General features: G+C 45.4%; 1 protein-coding gene across 3 annotated transcripts in view; it reads left to right on the forward strand.

Moving 5' to 3' along the window:
• The window catches only part of rbpjb (recombination signal binding protein for immunoglobulin kappa J region b), a 40,797-nt gene extending 20,553 nt beyond the window's left edge, over window positions 1-20,244 (forward strand). For 2 of the 3 annotated variants that reach the window (XM_084550751.1, XM_084550753.1), the window contains exons 2-11: window positions 3,153-3,191; window positions 9,701-9,796; window positions 12,631-12,796; window positions 13,025-13,199; window positions 14,306-14,467; window positions 14,769-14,881; window positions 15,177-15,317; window positions 15,520-15,675; window positions 15,785-15,888; window positions 18,832-20,244. In XM_084550751.1, coding sequence (XP_084406877.1) covers window positions 3,153-3,191; window positions 9,701-9,796; window positions 12,631-12,796; window positions 13,025-13,199; window positions 14,306-14,467; window positions 14,769-14,881; window positions 15,177-15,317; window positions 15,520-15,675; window positions 15,785-15,888; window positions 18,832-19,156 — 1,477 coding nt within the window. In that variant the 3' untranslated portion in view covers window positions 19,157-20,244. The remainder of the gene's footprint in view (window positions 1-3,152; window positions 3,192-9,700; window positions 9,797-12,630; window positions 12,797-13,024; window positions 13,200-14,305; window positions 14,468-14,768; window positions 14,882-15,176; window positions 15,318-15,519; window positions 15,676-15,784; window positions 15,889-18,831) is intronic. The other variant, XM_084550752.1, reaches the window with a different exon arrangement.
• Window positions 20,245-21,663: the final 1,419 nt, after the last annotated feature.

Genomic DNA, 21,663 nt, shown 5'->3' on the forward strand with positions numbered 1-21,663 from the left:
TGTAGAGTATATTGGATAGGGGTGGAAATCTTTGGTTAGATTGTTGGATCTACCGCTCCAACAATTAGCAAGTTGGCGTTTTAGTCGTCTGACAGGAAATTCATTGGAAACTAACATTTTTTTTAAAAGCCAACACATTTGCATTTTCTGGAGGATTTGATGCTTTTTGCCCTCATACTCCTTTCTGCGACTCTTTTGGATTATTGACTCTTGGTCAGACAAAGTGAGCCGGTATAAAGATATGACCTTGGTCTGTGGGAAATTGGTTGCGGCCCTAATGCGGTAGATTCCTGTTTGAAAACAAGAAAATCAAGTCTCTATTCAATAAATAGAGAACGTACATTGTGTTAAAGCTCTTAATCACCGCGTACCAAGCAAAATAAACTTCCAAACCACCGTACTACTGTATGTAACACAATTTACAGTGAAGCTAACCGGTCTTGATAAAGATGTGTCAGACTAAATAAAAAGAAACTGACTGCCAGTGTAGCTTGTTTGCTTTGATAAAGCTTCAGTAATTTGGAAGCTGAAAAGCTCATGTGTCTGATGACAGAAAAAACAAAAGTGTAATTTCCTCACCACTAATATTGTTAAATGTTAAAGGACGTCAGCAACAAAAGCAGACTACGACTTTGCGCCACACCGCCTGCGTCTGGGCCACAAAGTTGCATTCGAGCACACCACAGAGAACACGGCGTACGGCTTGCAGACACACGTGTTCTGCATATGCGCGAAAGGCCGTGAAACCGGAAGGGCTGCTATTAGCCGGGAGGTCAGCAGTATAGGTTGTCGTGGAGAGATTTGTGTGTTTGAATGTGGAAACGCCTTCTGTGTGTCCTTTGAGCTCGTCACTTCCGGGTTTCGACTTGCTGAGTCGGGCGGAAAAGCCAGCGCCAGGGGTCAGGCTTGCGGCAGTAACGTGAGACACGCTGGAAAATTGATAGTCACCGTTGCTCATCGATGGCACAACGCTAGAAAATGGCCAAGAGTTGGCTTGGTGGGTCACGGCCCTAAGACCTCATGGTTCTCCTTTGATGTTTGCTGTAGGCTCAAGTGTGCTAGCGATGCAGGTGGAGTTTACACTTTCACACTGACTAGGACCTGCGTGCTGTAATTTGATTACAGCCACTAATAACGCGCTAATTATCAGGTTCATAGAGCATGTAGCGCGTGGCCCGTCGCAAACACCTGTGCTGTAAAAACCCAAAGATGAAAAGAACTTTTCACTCCTCTTGTCTGTAGATCGTAGACATTTGTGAAGACTTCAGTGCTCATATATGCTTATTTTGCATATTTGAAATTAAATTTAATGGTTTAAAATTTTATTCCAGGTGCTTCGACTTGATCGGCAATGGCGTCAAGACTGCGCCGTTGAGCTTTGCCTCTGCTTTTGTGTCCCTGTTGCAAAAACGTAATAAATCATGTTTTGATGCGTATTTCTACATCCTTGCAGATTTAGTGATGTCTCCCCCTTAAAAAAAAAAAAAGAAAGAAAAAAACCTTAACATGCTGAAACACGTTTTACCAACAACAAAACAAGAAGCGAACCATAAAACAGCCACCCAGAGCCGTGATATGTCGCAAGCTTACGGCCCTTTTTTTTTTTGTACGTGCGGTGTCGATAGTGGTTTCCTTGCTACATGCGATGGATGACTTAAGAGTTTTCAGATATGACTCAACCTCAGGTTACTGATTCATCAGCCTTTCAGCGGGCTGAATTTTACTTGAAGTCAGCTTTCCACATTAAGGGGCTGCGCCGCTGTCGTAATCATGGAAATTAGTGCTTCACTGAAGGTGGTATCATGACCTGTAACCAACAATACCACATCACGCTGAGGGGAAACGACATGGAAATGCTTGAAATGTGACACCGACTGGGCATGTGTCACTCTCCCAGTTTGTTTTTTTACTTGACATGCGTAGAGCACACCCTGCTTTGCCTTTCGTGTGGGTCTAAAGTTTAGCGCGTCGAGGGGGGTCTTGGAGCGGCCCCGCAACTTGCATCGTTGCACAATCAACGCTGTGACTGTTGTCGAAAAGTTTGATTTAAGTGCTTTGGGGAAAGCTGAGCTGTGTTTCCTGTGTGTCATACAGGAATAGCTGTACACCACGGACAAATGAATTTTGAAAACGGCTGAATCATTACTTTCGAAAATGATTGGGTAAGGGAAAATCTAAAAAGCATCTTCACGTTCTCCTCTAAAAACGGTGCAACTGGCCGCGCACCAACATAATTGCATGCTGTCATCAGTCCGTTATAGCCTCTCTGTTTACTTGAAATTCTTCCTAATCATGATTTTCAAATATTTTTACTCTGCATATTTTATCTGCGAATTTGCAAAAGAGGTTAATCAGTCTTCTTAAGTGAGACCTACACCACCCGGGGCTCATTTGTACGTAATGATGACATCTTTTAGAATAATGGAACGATTTTCCCTGTTATATTTCAGTGCCCTCTAGTTTACAAAATGCTAAATTAGATGTTAAATCAGACCAAATGAAATTTGCCCGGGGCTCTCGTGTGCTGTTGAACTGAAAGCGTCATCAAGAAATGATCGTTTATCAAGTTAAATGCCTTTTCGCTGAGGTTTTCATGGGTTTGCTTTTATCTAGACAAACATCAAGGGCTGCATCACCGCCACATCTGCAACATTTAGGATATTTAAAGCTATAGTTTGTAAAAAAAAAACCCAGATAAGGCTCTGAGCGCACGTAGAAGTCGGTGCAATCTCGAGCTGCCCGCTCCTCAGCGCAGAGCTTCACGTATCTGTTGCCCGTCCAGGAGTTTCACGTTTCATAAATTTGACAGCAACGATGAAAATGATAATTGGTTAATCTGAAACTGGGAGACATTTTCCCCCAGACGGTGCGTGACTTGTTTCGACACGCAAGGTATTAGTCGGATTCACCTGCTTTAACCTGCCTGCTGCCACGAAAGCATAAAAGCACACTGGCGCTTCGCCTCGGTTTGCGCCGCGGCGAACGCTGTCAAGGCCGCGGCGTGCGTGCGTTTGTGCCATTTTGCAACGCGGTGTTTACTCTCTGTGTGTGTGTGTGTGTGTGTGTGTGCGTGTGTGTGTGTGTGTGTGTGTGTGTGTTTGTGGGTGATAACCGGCTCACTCATGTTTTCTTCTCACTCTGTGTCTCTGCAGGAAGTTCGGGGAGCGCCCTCAGCCACAGCGCCTAACGAGGTGAGTGTGCATACATGTGTTCCCCTAAGACCCTGTTGTGTTGTCATAGCCGTATTCGCTTGTGCCTACTCGAGAAGACACGCCCTTCCCTAAAGTAGTAGTCATCTTTTACCACCTTTTCACACCAGGGTGTTTCACTGTGAAATCTGACCTGAGCTGCCTTTGATTGTGTATCAGTTAGCACTCGGGTCATTTTTGAGACACTTGTTTCCCACAGAATTTTGTGCAGCTGTGGCTCTTAAGTCTCAGGTCTGTCTCGTGACAAAAACACACTCACGTACAGGAGGTGATGGCAGCTTTGATTGCACGTCCAATGCAGACACAAGTAAAAAGCCGTAAAAGCAACGGCACAATCTTTTAAAAGCACAGAGAGTCAGACGACTCTCTTCACACTGATTGCTGATAACTTCTGCAGTCGCATATTTTCTCGGCCCACGTGGCCTTTACATCAGCTTCAGCTCTTAACAATGCATAATGAGCTTTAGGGAGACGAACTGGTGGAGGGAGATGCTTTGCAGGAGCGTCGGGGCCAAACACAACACCACCACCACCACCACATTGTTTAAGTTATTTGATTCGCACAGAACTATTTGTTTGTTGTGAGACTGTGGCGGGCCGCTGTAGTCTGGGTAATTAATTGGAAACGCTGCGCTTGTGTTGAAGCGAACTGTATTTCTCGCAGTTGTTTGCGAGGAAACGCGAATCAATAATTCGCCTCATCCAGGGACTTGCAGTGTAATCGTGCCCTCTGTGCGCCGCACCGTGCGTCGCGCTGAGCACCGCTTTAAATAGCCACGCTGCAAGTTTTTGATTACTCTGCTCCTCATAAGTTTGTTCCAAGTCATTTGAAGCAACATTCGGGGGAACACAGAATGTTGATGGATGTTGTGGCTTGCTTATGGAGCTTTGCGCGCGTCTCTGCGTGGGTGTGCGCGCGCGCACTTGTTTTTTGCTTATTGGTGTTTGTTACAGAGAGCGGGCGTCGGTTTGCCTGTGTGTGTTGTGTGCGCATGACGTGCTTGGGCTTTGCGCGTGGCTCGCAGCGGGGAAAATGAGGGGTTGCATATTGCCTGGAACAGCCAAGCATGGTTTTTGGGGAAAAAAGGGGGCCCCAGCACCTTTTGATGTGTCCCCCCTCTTCATTCATGTGCTGCCAGTCCGCTGGCTTGCGCCGGCCCTTCGATTCGCCTGATGGCTTTTGATGGCCAGAAATATGACGGACACAAAACGCTCTTTAACCAGCAGCCCGAGGCACAAAACAGAACTCCTCTGGTGTGTGTGTGTGTGTGTGTGTGTGTGTGTGGTGGTTGTACCCTTTGGTATCGCGATGCTCCGTTCCTTGTGTCCGTCAATGAATCTGCCTCGGTGTCCTCATGCGCGCAGGTTCACTCACACCCACTTGTCCCTGTGTGAGCAGCTGTAGCTGGATGATTTTTTAGCAGCATCCTGCAGGGGCTTTTTTTTTTTTTTTTTGGAGAGCGAAAGCTCCAGCTCCAGGTCCAGCAGGGCCGCACTGTCAGGAAGGCTGCTCGACTGGAAATACAATACATGACATGCACGTGCGCACACATCTCAGACAGATGCGCGGATCCACTCGCACGTACGGCGCGAGCGCACAGCCTGGATAAGCCGCTGCCTCTGCTGGGGGAGTCTCCCCTTCCCTTCGAGGCCTGATCCTCCCAAACAAAAGAGGAAGAAGCCATCGCCGCACATGGAAACCCCTCGCCCAAACCACTATTTAGTTTTCTCGGGAACTATTAACAGCGACCGCACGTTTGCTGTGGTCGTTATTTAATGTGGAATTGCTCGCTGACGCTTTAATGTTTCCGTCGCTGGATTTATTTGTATATATTTGTTTCCATTTTCTGTGTGATGCTTGAGGTTGATTCACGTGTGACTTTCCTGTTTCACCCTCGCAAGATCAGCCGAGTGTTGCGTTGAGTTTTCGCTGTATGTAAATTAGAAATATGTGGTCTCCTCCGCCGCGTTCGCTCTTGATGCTGAGGGCTAAAGTGTCACGATGAGAAGATATGCCAGCCGCTATTTCTAGTGTCTTTTGATTATAAAACATCAAGATTTAGCACATGATTACGCTGCTTTAAGCAGTTTTGTGTCAGCGTTTCAGAGGCTCACAAGGGTCTTCTGTGGACCAGACATCAAACACAGAGGCAGGCTCTTTTCCTTAGGTCACTTCTTCTCAGTTCTCAAACGGAGCGGACGTTAAATAATGCGGGCTACAGATAATGTAATCCACCTTTTGTGATGCATAAGAGCGCGCGCTAATTGCAGTCTGATCATCTTAATTGAGCCATTTCAAAGTGTACGAGTGTGTTCGTATACCCCTCCGCTCTCTGTGTGTGTGTGTGTGTGTGTTTGTGTGTGTTCACAGGGGGTCTTGTGACAGTCCCACTCTGCTTTGGACGCTGTGGCAGATGTACAGGACAGATGCCCGTCTGCTCCACTGCATCTGTAGCCTGGCTTAACCTAGCCCCTCCTCACACACACACACACACACACACACACACAAACACACACACACACCCACCCCTCATAGCGCCGGCTGTTGAATATATCAGTGTTTTTTTGTAAATCTGTGTAGCACATTTTTTGCCTCGCTTCACAAGCACTTCCTGTTCCGTTTCTCTGTCTCTCTCTCTCTCTCTCTCTCTCAGCCTCACCTCTCCCTCACTCCTTGCCCCTATCTTCTTCTATTTTGCTTGTTAATTCCCTCAGCGCGTAGGCCAGAAGAAAATTCAACCTGTTCCTCTGTCTCTTTCCTGTGTGGTTGCCAGCGTTGCTGCTGTGATGGTTCACCTCCTCCTCCTCCTCCTCCTCCTCCTCCTGCGTTGACATTGCCAGTCCCTGGTTGCAGGTTCACTTTAAATTGACGCAGCCTGTGCCCTCGCCTCCTGTCACTGATGAAATAGCCCCGAGTTTTTAGTCATGTTTATTTACTTCCGCAATCGGTTCATTTGTGTTTCGTTGTTTTTTAATTCGTGCAGGCCTGCTTTAAGAGTTCCCCCGTTTTCACATTCTGTGTGTCTGCACGCTACTCTTGCACAGGAAGTTAAGCTGTGCCCTGGTCACTGTCTCTCTCACTTCTCCTTCCGTCTTTAGCACTCAGGAAGAGACTGAATCGCTATCCTGTGTGTGTTTCATTATGTGTAAGAGATGAGTGATTACTCAGTTGTCCCTGAGCGTCACTTTTCCCTTCACTTTTCGTAAGCGTCAGTCTATACATCTTCCCCCGGTATGGCCAGTCAGCTGGGTCACGTCTTTACAGATATCCAAAAGAGAGTCGCAAAGGTTTTTGGCCTGAAGAGCCATAATTATTGTCCCCAGTGTGACTCATGTTTCACCTGAAGTCACCTGGAAACATTTTTTACCACAGCTTTGGCTGGGATCCTTTCCTGTCTCCATTCTCTTGTTGTATCTTGACGTACTTGGGTGTAGCTGTTAGTTGCGCATAAAATGCTGCTACTTCTGCACAGAAGACGAACGGGCTGTTGTCACGTATTTGTTGATACACTCTTGAGCTGTGCCTACAGTTTATTTGGACACATGTACTCTCCATTGTCATTAATTCCTCCTTAATGACTGTTTTACTCTTTAAATAATGTGTGCACTTCGTAAAATATTCAAACCCTACATCTCAGGAATCCTCTTGCTCCACCATTACATCAGGTTGATGCATATAACATGTCTTGGGGATAATTTTGTCCACGTATCTCCCAAAATTCAGCTTGACATATATTGTGTCTTTGTAAACATTGTTTTCCCCCGCCAGAACTTAATGTGAATTACTCTGGGTCTGAACAATGCTTGGCTCCACAACGCGAGTTTGCAGAGACGGACCCACTGCTGCGTTGTATTTGATCATTCTGATTCACTTGATTGTTGCCACATGTGGTGTTATCTATTCAGTATACAGAATATTAGTGATAATGAGGGCATTGCAGGGGGCGGTACCGACGATGTAATCTTACGTCAAAAGGAAAGGTCTCTCTCCGTCTCACCGAAAGTGGTCTGGAATGGTTCGGTGATCAGTGACACACAGTTAACCACAAGCCAAGGTTGTCGCGCGTAACGCTCGTGTTTGAGTCTGGTGTCTTGATGTAACTATGTGGTGACTTATCTGAATATTTGGTAAGACTGTTTCCTTAATTGTATGAGCCAGCAGACTGTGTCTGATCTATTTGCCCCTTCACTTCCTTGACGTCGAAAAAGGCCTGGAGCTGAGCCGCTTCATACCTCCACTCAGACTTCATTGATGAAACTGAGCTCTCACTTGTTCAGCATAGCGCTCAATGCAATTTCAAATCTTAACCATAATATAAAGTATCATATTCATCCACTTTAACCAATGCCAGCGTCTGTCAATAGTAGTTTTATAGACTGATAAAGGCCCTTTTTGTGCTTTCTGACGGTCTTATCTCGGAACGTAGAACAGATTTGCCACTGTCATTAACTTTTCTGCATTTTGTATGACTTCTTGTATTTTTAGAAGATTATCGACAGTAATAATCATGGACTGCCAACCAGTTTCCTTAGGGGAGGTTTTTGAAGCTCAGTGTGGGCGCTCCATTTAATAGACAGTAAGTGGACCTGAGGTGGGTGGGTTGGTCGATGCCGAGGCAGACAACTAGCAACCTGTGACAGCATCCACATGTCTCCTAAAAGCGGCCGCGCCCTTTTTTTTTAAATGCATAAATTCAAGACGTCATATAATTTAAATGGGTGATATATATTAAAATATATATTAAAATGCACCCCTCACCTGTGTACAGTCATAAATGGAAAAAACTAGTCATAGATTCGAAAACACTTGTTAGACCAGACTGTGAACATGTTTTTTTTTTTTTCCTGCTGTAAATTTTGACATTTTAACATGGAGGCCCTCAAGTGGCCGTATGAGGAACTGCAGCTCTTAGTTAAAATTTTCCACAACCAGACATATCTGCTGGGTAATAATAGAGTCAAAATAAATTATTATACTCTACAACACATACCAGCTGTGTGTTTTAATTCTCAGTATACAGAATGTTAGCTACCTTGACTGTATGCAAAGTGGAGAATATGACGCGATTGATACACGCTGTGCGTACGATGTGTCCGTGCAGGGTGGGTGACATGTGCCCTGCAGGCCTCGCATCAGCAGGTCTGGACCGTGTGTTCTCTATATAATCAATCAGAGCTGTGAACAGAGGAGCCCCCCCCTGGGGTTAGAGTGCATGAATCAGTGTTTGATTCGGGTGAGTGTATTGTTCGCTTCCCAGAAAGGGATTGCGTCCTCTAACGTAATCTTGAGCACGTCCATGGGAATGAGCAAAACGTTTTAATCAAACCTCTGCTCTCGGCCTCTGGCTGAGGCACCTTTTCCCTGGCTTGATTTAATTTTCTCCATGTGGTGTTTAAATAATATCAGGCAGCGTCGGATCAGTCAAATGGCCTCAAATGTTCGGAATCCCAGGATTGTACCTTCATCTTTTTTTTTTTTTTTTTTCTGGTTGTAGCTGCCGGTGTTCAACAAAGATAATTTAACTGTATCGTGAGACTGATATATTCATGAAATAAAACATTTCCAGTTCTATTATGAAATGGATAAACCACAATTCCTCTTGGCCTTCCTCCCCCTTCTCCTCCTCTTCTGTAACCCCCTCCCACACGCACACACACACGCACACACACACTATGAGGGGCCCCTTGCTTTTCATAACAAAGGCCCCGTCTAACCCGAGCGTGCGGCCTAGTATTGCGTGGCAGAGTGGAAAGCTGTGTGCGTCTGAGTGGGAAGCCCTCTGAGCACCGCGGGGTGTCAGGTGTCACTGACATCTGCGCGCGGACTGGGTCAGGGTGTGTTACTGTCCATGTGTCTGATGTGTTTTAATTGTGCGTCTAAGCCCGATCTCTCCCCTCACCTCAGCCCACACGCTCCCAAATATTAAAATAATCTCGTGTATGTAAAGGAGGCGGGGAGGTGTGTGTGTGTGTTGGGGGGGGGGGGGGGCAGGACTGACAGGGGTAATTGGAGCACGGACCTTGCAACATTTTGACACGAGATGCGGAATCTTTGCTGGTGAGCTCAGCTCTGTTGTTTTTGTTTTTTCAGCCCTCGTGTTTTCTTTTTCCCCTTTCTTTTCTTTCTTTCTTTACCTCCCTCCCCCCAGTCCCTTCTCTCTCTCTCTGTGTCTTCGTCTCCCCTTCTCTTGCCTTCTCTTCTCCCCCCATGTTCCTCACTGTCCCCCTGAGCCGGTCATTAACGGTTCAGTCCACCCCCCCCCCACCTCAAATCCACCCAGCTGGGGGAGAACATAGCTTTTTGGCGAGCGGATTGTGCGCGCCGAGTCTTTCCAGAGGTCAAAGCGAGTAGACTGTGCATGTTCGTACAAGAGGGCCCCCCCCCCGTTACATCTTGTCACACCCAGTGTCGGTTCACGTCATCTGCCACATCTCTTACCTAGTCCGTTAACGAGTCTCTCTTTTTCTGCTTTCTCTCTTTTTTTTCGCAGAGAAGCGATGAGGAATTATTTGAAGGAGCGAGGTGACCAAACAGTCATGATCCTGCACGCTAAAGTTGCACAGAAATCCTATGGCAATGAGAAAAGGTGAGTTGAAGCAACAGCGTCTTTGTTATTCCTTTTGTTTGTTATTCCTTTTGCGACTGTTGGCTACGGTTGCTTAGATTAGCTTGGACAACGGGACAATAGCCAGTCTGGCTCTGCCCCGGCTCTGTAAGGCTCACCTGTTATCTCTGTCAACCAGTCTCCACTCCAGGATTAAAACACTGCACCTGTAAAATCAGTTATTGTCAGTCTTAAAGGAACAGCGCTTCATTTTTGGAAAATCCATTGAGGAAAGCCTTAGCGGCTGTCGGCTACAGTTCTTCAGATTAGCTTAGCATAAAAGACGCCGTCTAGACTGTGTGCGAACAAAATGCCAGCAAAAGCTCACTGGTCAGCATGTTATATGTGCTAAAGCAGAAAATGAATAAGTTGTCGCCGCATTTTAACGAAATAAAAGGAACATTACTACCTGCTGTATATAAATGGAGGCTTAATAATTCTTTGAAGCTTGTCTTTTGAAAATTTGTCTGGTTTATTAATGAAATAATGAATTATAACTATAGTCTAATCTTTGTCAAGCACTCTCCAGACATGTGAAACTATTTTACCGACAGATCATGGAGAAAACGTTGGTGAAACTTATAGCGATTGCCGGCTACCGTTGCTTAGATTAGCTTAGCATAAAGACTGCAAACAGAGGACAGTAGCTAGCCTTGATGTGTCCAAGCTAATTTTCCCCCCGCTGCATCTCTTAAGCTCACCTGTTAGCATGCTGTATATGCTAAAGGGTTTTATGTGTGGTGATGCGTGTCGTTCTTGACTGTTCCCACTTTGTCAATACAGATATAAAAAAGGTATCCATTAAAGTCCTGAATGACAAACGGCTCCTTCCAGTTCAAATAAAATTAACAAATACTGACCGTTACACATCAACTGTTGTTGGTGGTGCGTGGCACAGTGGTAGCAAACAGCTGAGCTCTCAGGGGGATTATTAGCATTAAGTATAAACACAACTTGGCCTTGTCCTCTGATCCTTGTCTGCCTTCGAGAAGTGGACCTCTTTAAAGCAAGGATTTATAGGCAGGTACATGACTCATGGGGATGGGATGGGGCTAAGGAGTGGATGGAAAACGCACATTCCAGCTCGTCTGTGTGCCGAGTGGGTATCTTGACCTCCCTGACCTCCATATCAGCAGAGGTCAGAGGAGGAAATGAGCCGGCGACCTTTTGCTCGAGGCCATGTTCAGGTGAAGGCCACGGAGAGCCGGAAGGAAAGGGAGCAGGAAGAGTGGAGTTATGTGGCGCTGCGAGAATAAGGGAGATAAAATTCTCCAGGGAGCACAGCAGGGGTGTAAGGGTTTCAGAGCGAGAGCGTGCAGGCCTCGGAGGTGTGCGAGGTCACGTAAACCTGCAGCTGCCCTGTTTTCTTGTCATTTTCGTGCAACGTCTGATTCTGCAGCGTACACTGGCTGTGGCAACACCTCTTTTTATATCTCCTCTGCTCTCTTGAACCCGTCTTTTCTTCCTCAAACCCTTCCTGTAGCTCGCCTCTCAACTTTTTACCTCTCACATTCAAATTATTATTTTTTTTTTTATATAGCGTTCTGCCTCCCCCTCTATCTCTTGCTCGTTTTGCAACTCTCTTCAGCTCTCCATCCTGCGGCGGGCCAAGCTGCAGCGCTGCTTGCGATCTCATCAGGCCTATCTCTTGGTAAATCAGCTGTTGCACGCCAACTCAGAGGCACCTCTGAGAGTTGGAGCGCAACAGGAGAGCGAGCGAGAGAGCGAGAGTGAGAGGAGATGAATTCTTCAGATACGTTTCACCTCCCCTGTCCAGTTAAAGTGACACCGCCGACGGAAAGAGGAACCATTCAAACTCGCTCGTCGCATATGCCTGCATGCAAAGGAGCAGCTGCCAGTGTTGCTGGTTGGTGTGTGTCTTTTTGACATGCTCATTCAGGAGTTAAATTTGCTAAAATCACAGCCTCTGTGACCAAAAGACGGGCCACAATGAAGACTCAGAATGAGTCTGCTAACACTCTTCCGCTTTCAAACCCATGGTGTTCATGGTTCGTGCGCGTCCGCCCTCAACACCTCTTGATTATTTCTTCCTGCATTGTGACAAGGGAGCCCAAGAAACCCCAGAAAGTGGGTGCATGGAGAATGTTAATGTGCCGTCTCCCTCTTTCTAGCTGCCTCTTGCTGTCTGCGCTTTTTATAGGAGGTGAAAGTAGACAAACACCCACAGAGACAGACACTGGTGTTGCGAAATAGGTCGCTTTCCAGTTCCACACTGACGCACACGAATTTACTTGAAGTGTTCAGTAATGAGTCGATTTCACGTTTGAAGATGAAGCCGCCACTTATCTTAATCAAATTTCTTTTCCTGACATTTAGAGATGGTGTTTCAAGAGAGGAGGAGGAGGAGGAGGAGGAGGAGGAGGAGAAGAAGAATGACTTCTGAAATGAATAAAAAACAAAAGTTTAAAATACTGGTTTATACATCTCAACAGATCGCTTTTGTTCTGGTCTGATTGTGGCAACATCTGTTGAGTTAAATTAGACAGCCGCAAGATAGATGATTTAGTTCAGTTGTTTGTAACAGCATGTTGTTGCAGGTTTTTGACCGTAGCTGAAGCTCAGTACATGTCTGCCCCCTACTGGTGGAAATTAAGAGATGCACATGATTTTATGAGAGTAATATGTAGTTTCTTATTGTCAGAATAGCTGTCTAGTAGTTGTTTCCTTGAACATGCGTCTTTGTCGTGCTTCTAAACTAAAATCATATTTAAAGATTTGTCCTAAATCTGAAGACTTCAGTGATTGTTTCCGTCCATGCGCGCCAGTAAATAATAAATCCACGCGCGTGTGTCCAGGTTCTTCTGCCCTCCTCCCTGTGTGTACCTGATGGGCAGCGGCTGGAAGAAAAAGAAGGAGCAGATGGAGCGGGACGGCTGCTCCGAGCAGGAGTCGCAGCCTTGCGCCTTCATCGGCATCGGCAACAGCGACCAAGAAATGCAGCAGCTCAACTTAGAGGGAAAGGTACCGTGCTGTCGCTCTGTCGTTTACTTTCACACGGGAACATGTAGTCACTCGCCTCGCCTCCGGGCGTTTGCGGGAAGTCTTTCATATACCCCCAGTGTGTTTGAAGAGTATTAATCTCTCGAAAATGTCTTGACTGAAGCTGCATCTGTAACTAAACAGGACCGCGGTTGACGTTTTTCTGATTTTCTCCCCCGCCTCTCTCTTCTTCCACATCTTCCTCTCCAGAATTATTGCACAGCCAAAACCTTGTACATATCCGACTCCGACAAGAGAAAGCACTTCATGTTGTCCGTCAAGATGTTCTACGGCAACAGCGCTGACATCGGTGTCTTCCTCAGCAAGAGGATCAAAGTCATCTCCAAACCCTCCAAAAAGAAGCAGTCCCTCAAAAATGCTGATTGTGAGTTTCATGACTGTTGTGTGCCACACATTCATGTGCATTATACAGATGTTTTATTTTTTTTCCGTGTTTGGCCTGTGTGTTGTGATTGCAGCCTCTCCCCGTGTCCTCAGCACCTCAACCGCTCGTCTGGAAAGTCTCTCTGTGAATCTCCCAGTTCTTTTGTAGTTTATTTTGCCGTGTGCCGTTTCTTAGTTTCAGACATTCAAATTACTGCTGATAGAAAATGGAAATCCCCTTTCCACAGATGTTAAAGATTGATCCTAAAGCAAGCTAGCTAAAAAGAAAATCTGTACTCCCCCAAAATGAAAGAACAGTTTAGGCGCAAGTTTTGTTATCACTGTCTTCAAATAGATCTTGACACGTATAAATGAAATGACTGGCATAGCATCAGTTTCGTTGCTAGGAAACTGTTGCAGTCTCGAAGCCACCCAAAGCAAACGGCAGATAACTTAATGTAGGAAATGCAGAGGCATAAATAAAGGATGAGGCTGCTGGAAATGTTCCTCACGCACACACGTAGGAAATCGCAAAGAAAACAACTCTTCACCGCTAAATTGCATTTAAAGGAAACATTCCTGAACACGTCAGGGAACTCGAGGCTTTCGGGAAAACCTCCGTTCTGAGTTTGTGAGTACCGCAAGTGGCGTGTGTTGATGTGGAGTCTTGAATGTGGGGAAACCCGACTCCACTTGAAGACATTGTTTGGTTGTTTAAGCTAAGACGCTAAGCTTTCAGTATCGATAGGAGCACATTTTTAACAAAGTTTGCCAAAGTTGGAGCAAGAACGAAACTTAAAAAGAAGGAAAAACCTTGAACAGAAAGTATAAAGTGTTGTTTTGTTTTTACTAAATGTGTGCTATGGATTTACATCAATTCTGTCTGGATGTTTCTGTAAAACAAGCAGCTTTATACTTTATTATTGTCAGTGTTCTTTCCAGCCACTAGAGGGCAGTGTAGCAGCAAACGTTAGTCCAGTAACCTATTTATGTCACCTATAGCACACCGCCACTGCTTCATGCCTGTTTTCCCACCTCTTATCACACTGTAAATACAACTGACCTGCACTCAACATGTCATTTTCAGGTCATTATGTAACAGGCCAGCATCTCTATGTTCTCTGTCCTCAGTGTGCATCGCGTCGGGGACCAAGGTGGCACTATTCAACCGACTGCGGTCCCAAACCGTCAGCACGCGCTATCTGCATGTGGAGGGCGGCAACTTTCACGCCAGCTCCCAGCAGTGGGGCGCTTTTTACATCCACCTGTGTGAGTCTCCGTGAAGTTACAGTTTTCAATCTGGAGCGGCTTTGCAAAAAAAAAAAAAAAATGCTCCCATTCATACAGAGGGTCAGCGAGAAAAATGTGGCGTTGTTTGACAGCTTGTCACTCTCTCTTCACGTCTCTCTGTTCGTTTAAACCCACGCTGCGTTGCGGTAATAACACAGCTGATTCATCGCAGACAAAGAAAGTGTCTGATTGATTGAACGTGGGTTTTTTTAGTGTGTGTGTGTGTGTGAAAACCAAAGCTCGGGGGCGGCGCTTACACTCTTGCTTCTTGCGTTTCCAGTGGATGACGAGGAGTCAGAAGGAGAGGAGTTCACTGTGAGAGACGGTTACATCCACTACGGCCAGACGGTCAAGCTGGTGTGCTCTGTCACCGGCATGGCCCTGCCCAGACTGGTAACGATCGCACCGTTTCAAATCGGAAAATAAAATCAATGAGCCCAGTGGGGAGGCGGGGGGAAACAAGATTAGAAATCACAGCAAATGGGTAGAAGTTAAAGGAATAGTGCAACAGTTTTTTTGGAAATGTTAAGCATCTGACATAAAATTAAATGTTAGTTGAGCATATTTAGAGGTACTGGTTGTCCTTATTTCCCCTTGCTTTCAGTCTGTGTGCTAAGCTACATTAGCATCTCTGTACCGGCTCTCCGTTAGTCCGTCCTAATCCCTCTCTCTTTTCTCTTCCTCTCAGATCATCAGGAAGGTGGACAAGCAGACGGCGCTGCTGGACGCAGACGACCCGGTCTCCCAGCTCCACAAGTGTGCCTTCTACCTGAAGGACACAGAACGCATGTACCTGTGCCTTTCCCAAGAAAGGATCATCCAGTTTCAAGTCAGTGTCTCTTTGTAATCTCTGCACATCATTTCACATTCATGTCACCCACGGATTAAGTCACTGCTTTTATTCACAGCTGATTGAGGATCACAGTGTTAGAAAGAGACAGGAATATCTGTGAGCAGGCTGTGAGTAATCTTTCATCTGTGCTTTGTTTCACTAAAAAATACCTCCTGTCTCCCCCCTCCTCCTCTGTCAGGCCACTCCATGCCCAAAGGAACCAAACAAGGAGATGATCAACGACGGCGCCTCCTGGACAATCATCAGCACGGACAAAGCTGAATACACTTTCTACGAGGGCATGGGCCCCGTCCACTCACCTGTCACCCCTGTGCCTGTGGTAGAGAGCTTACAGGTACGCAGAGGAGGCGGGAGACCTCGGCTCTGTCGGAGCCGCACCGCAGTGTGGGTTTCTTTTGGTGTTTATTTAACCGAGCTTACTGGATTGTGTTCTTAACCTGCAGCTAAACGGTGGTGGGGATGTGGCCATGCTGGAGCTGACAGGACAGAACTTCACTCCAAATCTGCGGGTCTGGTTCGGAGACGTCGAGGCTGAGACCATGTACAGGTGGGTCTGACTTATCGAATCTAATCTAAGGCTCATTTAGGGGGCCGCGGGACGCCATAACGTACGCGCGCAGCCTACGCCGGTGCGAGCCATTTGTACTTGCGCACTCATCAGTCTGGCTCGCCACGTGAAAACCACTAGTCGCAATTCAGGTTCATTTTTGTTTCCACTTCCTGCCACTTTCAACGATGCCGACTGAAACTAAGACGAGTCATACAAATGCTTTTATCTCCTAATGACGGGCTGTGGATTTTCCACATAGACTTTCAATGACCTCCAACCTTATTCAAAACAGCTCTTAATATGATCGTTATGACGCCGCTGCTATAGAAACCATCAACATCATACAGATACACAATAAAATAGGACGTTTTGTCTCGTAGCGAGATGAATGCCACTACTAAAGCAAGAAACTCACTTGGAACAATTCAAAAAGTCCCCTCTCACTCATTGCAGCCACCGCTGTGCTACAGCTGCACCACATACGTCAAATCCAGCAGACGCATCAATGTCGACCCAATAAAATGGCAAAAATATACAGAAATGGAATTAAATATAATTCGTTTTACTCGCCATAACTTAAACAAGTTAGAGTCAGGCTAGCTAGCTCCAGGATTGGGTGGTCTTTCCTCACAGTATCCAGCTTTTCCTTCAAAGTCCACCATGAAAATGTCTTTCTAAGAAGATCTCCAACCAAACTGATAGCCTCTCCTCCTTCCGCCATCTCGGATTAAAAAAATAGCTATCAAAACGTCAACAGGGACGACTTGCTTGTGCAGCTTGCAACACATGAACATGAACCGCTAGCTTGGCTTAAACGGAGCAGCTCTCTGACCGTCCAGTCAGAGGACGTGAAAACGCTGACGTTACCGTAGGCCACAGAGAAGGCCTAAGAATGCGAACTTGAAATGTGACTGGTTAAAGGAACAACGTCATTACAGTGTGATTCTGATAAAGTTTAAACTACCAGAGAAGCCTTTTCCTGGCCCTGACGGCGTGCCACTGCTATCTCCAAGCCTCCTCAGTTAACCTTTCCTCGATGTGTTCCATCATTTATCGATCCAAAACAATCAATTCGAAAATTGTGGTGATGGAGAAGCAGCCAGAAACACTAAAGTGGAAACACTCGACTGCCAAGTGGAACAATCACAGCTCTTGGGAAACACAGGAAAGGCATCAAGACACAAACACTCGGCTTCAGTGATTTATCTCTTGTTACATGAACATGTGGTGTAATCTGCCCATTCTCCCTCCGTGCAGCGCTACTTTCAGTTTTTAAAAGCCATCATATTACTAGTGTTGCCCCCTTGTAAAACCCTTATCCTTAGTTTTACAGAGTGATTAGGGTTTATGTGTTTACTAGCGCCACCCACCAAGCATTAAGCTGGAGACATGGTGGAAGAACATGCAGAATCTCTACTGAAGGTGGAGCTTGATCCACGCATAGTATAGTAATAATAGGAATATTATAGGGCTGGGCGATATGGCTGAAAAATGTATCACGATATAAGTGTTTCATATCAGTCGATATCGATAATTATTGATTCGTTTTTTTTAACCTTCTACCCAGACTTCTCAACTGTGCTGAACTGCATCCGTTATTTCTTTATATCGCTTTGATGTTTTGTCGTATGGCACTGCTGCCGTGTACCTCCAGATCAGATGTCGCGCTAGACTTTTTCGTTGTCTGTCATTTTGACTGACAGGGTCATAAAAATCCCGTCATAACCCATTTTTACCCGTCACTTTAATTTTTTAAAAATGATAACAATGACAAATTCAATAGCATTTAATCTTCATTCATTTTTAATTAATATTCAGCAGCCGTGGAAAAAAAGATTTGGCTCATATAACCGGCAAACTAAGGCACTCAGACACTCCCTCACTCACTTAAGCACAATGCGCAGAGAAACGAAACTTAACCGAGTCATAACCGCTGCTCGTGGATCCCTGCTCAACCGAGAGTCAGCAGCCACTCGCTCGGCCGGCAGATAAACGAAACTTAACCGACTACTAATCAAGAGACAAGAGACAATTAATATGTTCACTCGCCACCGAGTTAGCAGACAACATCGGTCTGACTCTTGTCTGCCTTAAAATAACCAAAATATTGCCAAACTGGTGACGTGACCTTTCCTTTTTTATCTACAATTTCCTCTCGCGCTGTCGCACACATATTCTCCTTTCACTCCACGCCGTTCTTTTTTTTTTGTTGTTGTTGATGCCACCAACCTGGCTTAGCTGGGCAGCAAGAGGTCGAGAGGCTAAAGCCCTTCCTCTGCCTACATCCCCCAGAATGAGTTACAGTTCTGGCTCGGGGTTTTCTTCCTATTTTTTTCTAACGGAGTTCGAGTGAAATTATCGAACATTCTATCGAACGTATTTTCTATTGTTATCGCGATATATATCGTTATCGTTTTATCGTCTATTAATGATATAATATTAATGTAACTTTTAGCAGTTGTGGAAAATTCGATTCCTGTTTGTCACCAATACTAATTGATAAACAACATGGCTATATGTCCATATTGGATTTTTATATATTTTTTATTGATATCTTGATGTGTACCGCAGCTACTAACAGATGTTAAGGTAGTTAGAATAGCCAAGAATAGGTCCAACTACTCACTGTACTCACTACTTACTGTAGCGCAACGGAGACGATCTCTTGCTTTCAGTGTCAATGACACAGTGGCGTCCATATTTGGACTGTTACAGTGAGTTTTGTCCGAGTCTTGGTTGGTGGTCAGTGCCTGGGAATCAGCCAGCTCTTCACAGCGAAGCAAATCCTCCCAACAAATGTGTTGAATAGTTTCTGTTCAACTTGCTTTGAAGCGTTACTTTGACTTCATATCCTGTGAGCCAGATTTCAACAATTAAAGCTGCGTTATTCTGGGACGAACTCTACTCTCAGTAACATCGTTCCTCGTGTTGTGTCTGCAGGTGTGCGGAGAGCATGCTGTGCGTGGTGCCCGACATCTCCGCCTTCCGCGAGGGCTGGCGCTGGGTGCGGCAGCCCGTCCAGGTGCCCGTCACGTTGGTGAGGAACGACGGCATCATCTACTCCACCACACTGACCTTCACCTACACGCCGGAGCCCGGGCCGAGGCCACACTGCAGCGCCGCCGGGGCCATCCTGCGGGCCGGCAACTCCAGCCTGCTCAGCAGCAGCAGCCAGGAGCCCGGCTCCGCCGTCTACGGCCCCAACAGCACCTCCAACGCAGGAGTCACATCCTCATCCTCCACCGCCGCAGCTGTGGTCTCCTAACGCACACCGGGGGCCACTCATACGATATGCCTTGAGAGCAAATATACCATAAGGTATATAAAGACTATAGGAAATAAACAAAACTGACTCACTCTAAAGTGCTGCGTATTAATTTTGGATACAAAGAAGCTGAAGTGGATAAACCGGCGGGACAGAGGAGCTAACGCGGGGGAAATCTTGAAGGGGTGACGCCGCAGAGTTGTCAGCCGACGGGAATAACAGTGCTCCTTGACACGCCCCCCTCTCCTGTGGTTACTTTAGGGACCTGCCTATCCAGTCCTGGTGTTTGGAATGAGTGAAGTTCCTGCAGGCTCAGAGCACCAGCACCTTTCTACAGCTGTGAGAATGGAAACCACAACAACAATACATCCACCATGTACAAAAACACAAAACAAAAAAATCAAAAATTGGAAGGAAAGCGTATTTTTGCGCCTCCCGCCCCGGCCTCCCACCACTCGTTTTATAATTATTCCTTTTGTTCCTGTGCCGTTTTGCGTTCGTTTGCGGAATCCCAATGGATGTATTGTTGTTGGAGGGAGCGCAAGGATGCCGAGGGACACACATAAAACGTGACGATAACATAGTTTTTATGGACCAAGGATCTTGTATAAGCTTTAGTAAAGGTACATTTTTCTCCATACCTTTTTTGTATTAAACATATAGTACACTTTTGTTACCAAATAGTTTCTATTCTTCCTCTGAGCTTGGGCTTTGTTTTCCCCCTTTTTGAGGTCCAAAATCCCAACCTGTATGTTATTGCGACCTTACTACAAACGCCTGCTTTTCAGTCTTTGGATTGATTTCTTTTGATACTTCTTCTGTTGGGGGAAAAAAATCTGAAGTCTGGGTTGTTTATTTACATAAGCGAAGGTTGTTTCTTTTGTTTGTTTTTTTTTAATTGGGGAATAACCTCAGAGGGCCTATTTTTTATCTTTGGTTTTTATGAAGTCTTTAAAAAGAAAAGCTTTAAGCAACGCCTCTGCCTTGCCTGCAATACTCTATGTGCGCTAAGTCTCCTGGAAAGTATACACATCAGTACATCTCACATGGAGCCATAGCAACGTTTGCAGAACAAAAAAAAAAAACAACTAGACTTCCATGGTTACGAAAAAAACAAGTCAGTTTGCCATTTTCAAACTAATGTAATAAGCGTAGTCATCGACTTAAAGGATAGCCTTAGTACTGTATATTCTTACTGTGTACAAACCTGTCACATATCTGTATCGGTCACTGCTAACGTATCAAATAACGTAGTGAAAAGTCAAAAACTGCACCTAGCGTGGTGTCTTCCAGTGTGTGCTGTAGTTCTGCTGGCATTTATCTTTCCAAAAAAAAAAACAACAAAAAAAAAAAAACACTTTTCAATTTGATGTGGCCTTACTGAAAACTTCAATTACACACACCAACACACACACACACATAAAAAAAAAAAAAAAAAAAAACGTTTAACTGCTGTTTACTCACCTTGGAAGAACCTGTGCATAGCACAAACGCAAGCTGATTCTTCGCTTCTTATCACAGGAGCTCCGCTGATCTGAGCTCATTGCTGCGGCTCTAGAACCACCTTTACATGCAAAGCAGCCTTCTGAAGGATCTCCTTCATCCTCGGTGTACAAGTACAATTATTAACCCCCCCCTCCCCCTGTTTTTTATTCTCATGCGGTGCGCGGCACCCTATCTCACTTTTGGTACAACGTCTCACGAGCGCTGTAAAGCTCTTCTCGGCCTTCTTCCTTTTTTAGCGTCGTGTGCCGTGTGTGTGTTGTCTCTCTGCAGAACAAAAGCGTGTGTACATACCGCCCGTGCACTCATACATGTTCATGGCGACCGCGTCTCCTGTAGGAGTATAAAGGCCTTCTAAGTGTGTATTATCGAAAAATATGTGCGTTTTTCCAAACATAACAGCAATATTGTACAGGTCATTTCGTCGTATTTTGTCCGCCTGAGCACTAGTTCACCAGCCAGCAAATCTGTGTGCGCGCGTGTGTGTGTATGTCTGTGTGTGTATGTAATGGAATATTGAGTCAGACTCGCTCCATTTCAGACTCCTCTCCAAGAAAACAAACTGTCATTGGGTCTTTTTAAAAAAAAAAAAAAAATAAGAAATCTGTCTTCCGCCAGGATCCAGACGCCTGATAACCGTGGACGAACATTCAGAGGCAATACGTGTGATTATAGCATTACAGTACAACTGTATACACTTCTGGGGGAAAAAAAACAACAACAAAAAAAAACTTGAATGTCTGCTTGATGAAGTATTTCAAAACTTTCTTACACACAAAAATAGGAACTAAAAAAGGATTCGCCCCGTTTCGGTGTAAAAAAAAAAAGATAAGTTATGCCCCCGTTTTTGCCATCTTTGCCCTTCTGTTTGTCATTAATGTTAAATGTTTTATATTGTAATATTGATATTTTTTAAATTATTGGTACAAAGTTTCCCCTTGTCTTATGTCAAAAAGAAAAAAAGAAAAGTGCATTATTGCCCTCGCTGCCTAGGTTGGCCTGTT

This window comes from Chelon labrosus (assembly GCF_963514085.1).
Source record: "Chelon labrosus genome assembly, chromosome: 1".
Taxonomy (NCBI): Eukaryota; Metazoa; Chordata; class Actinopteri; order Mugiliformes; family Mugilidae; genus Chelon; species Chelon labrosus.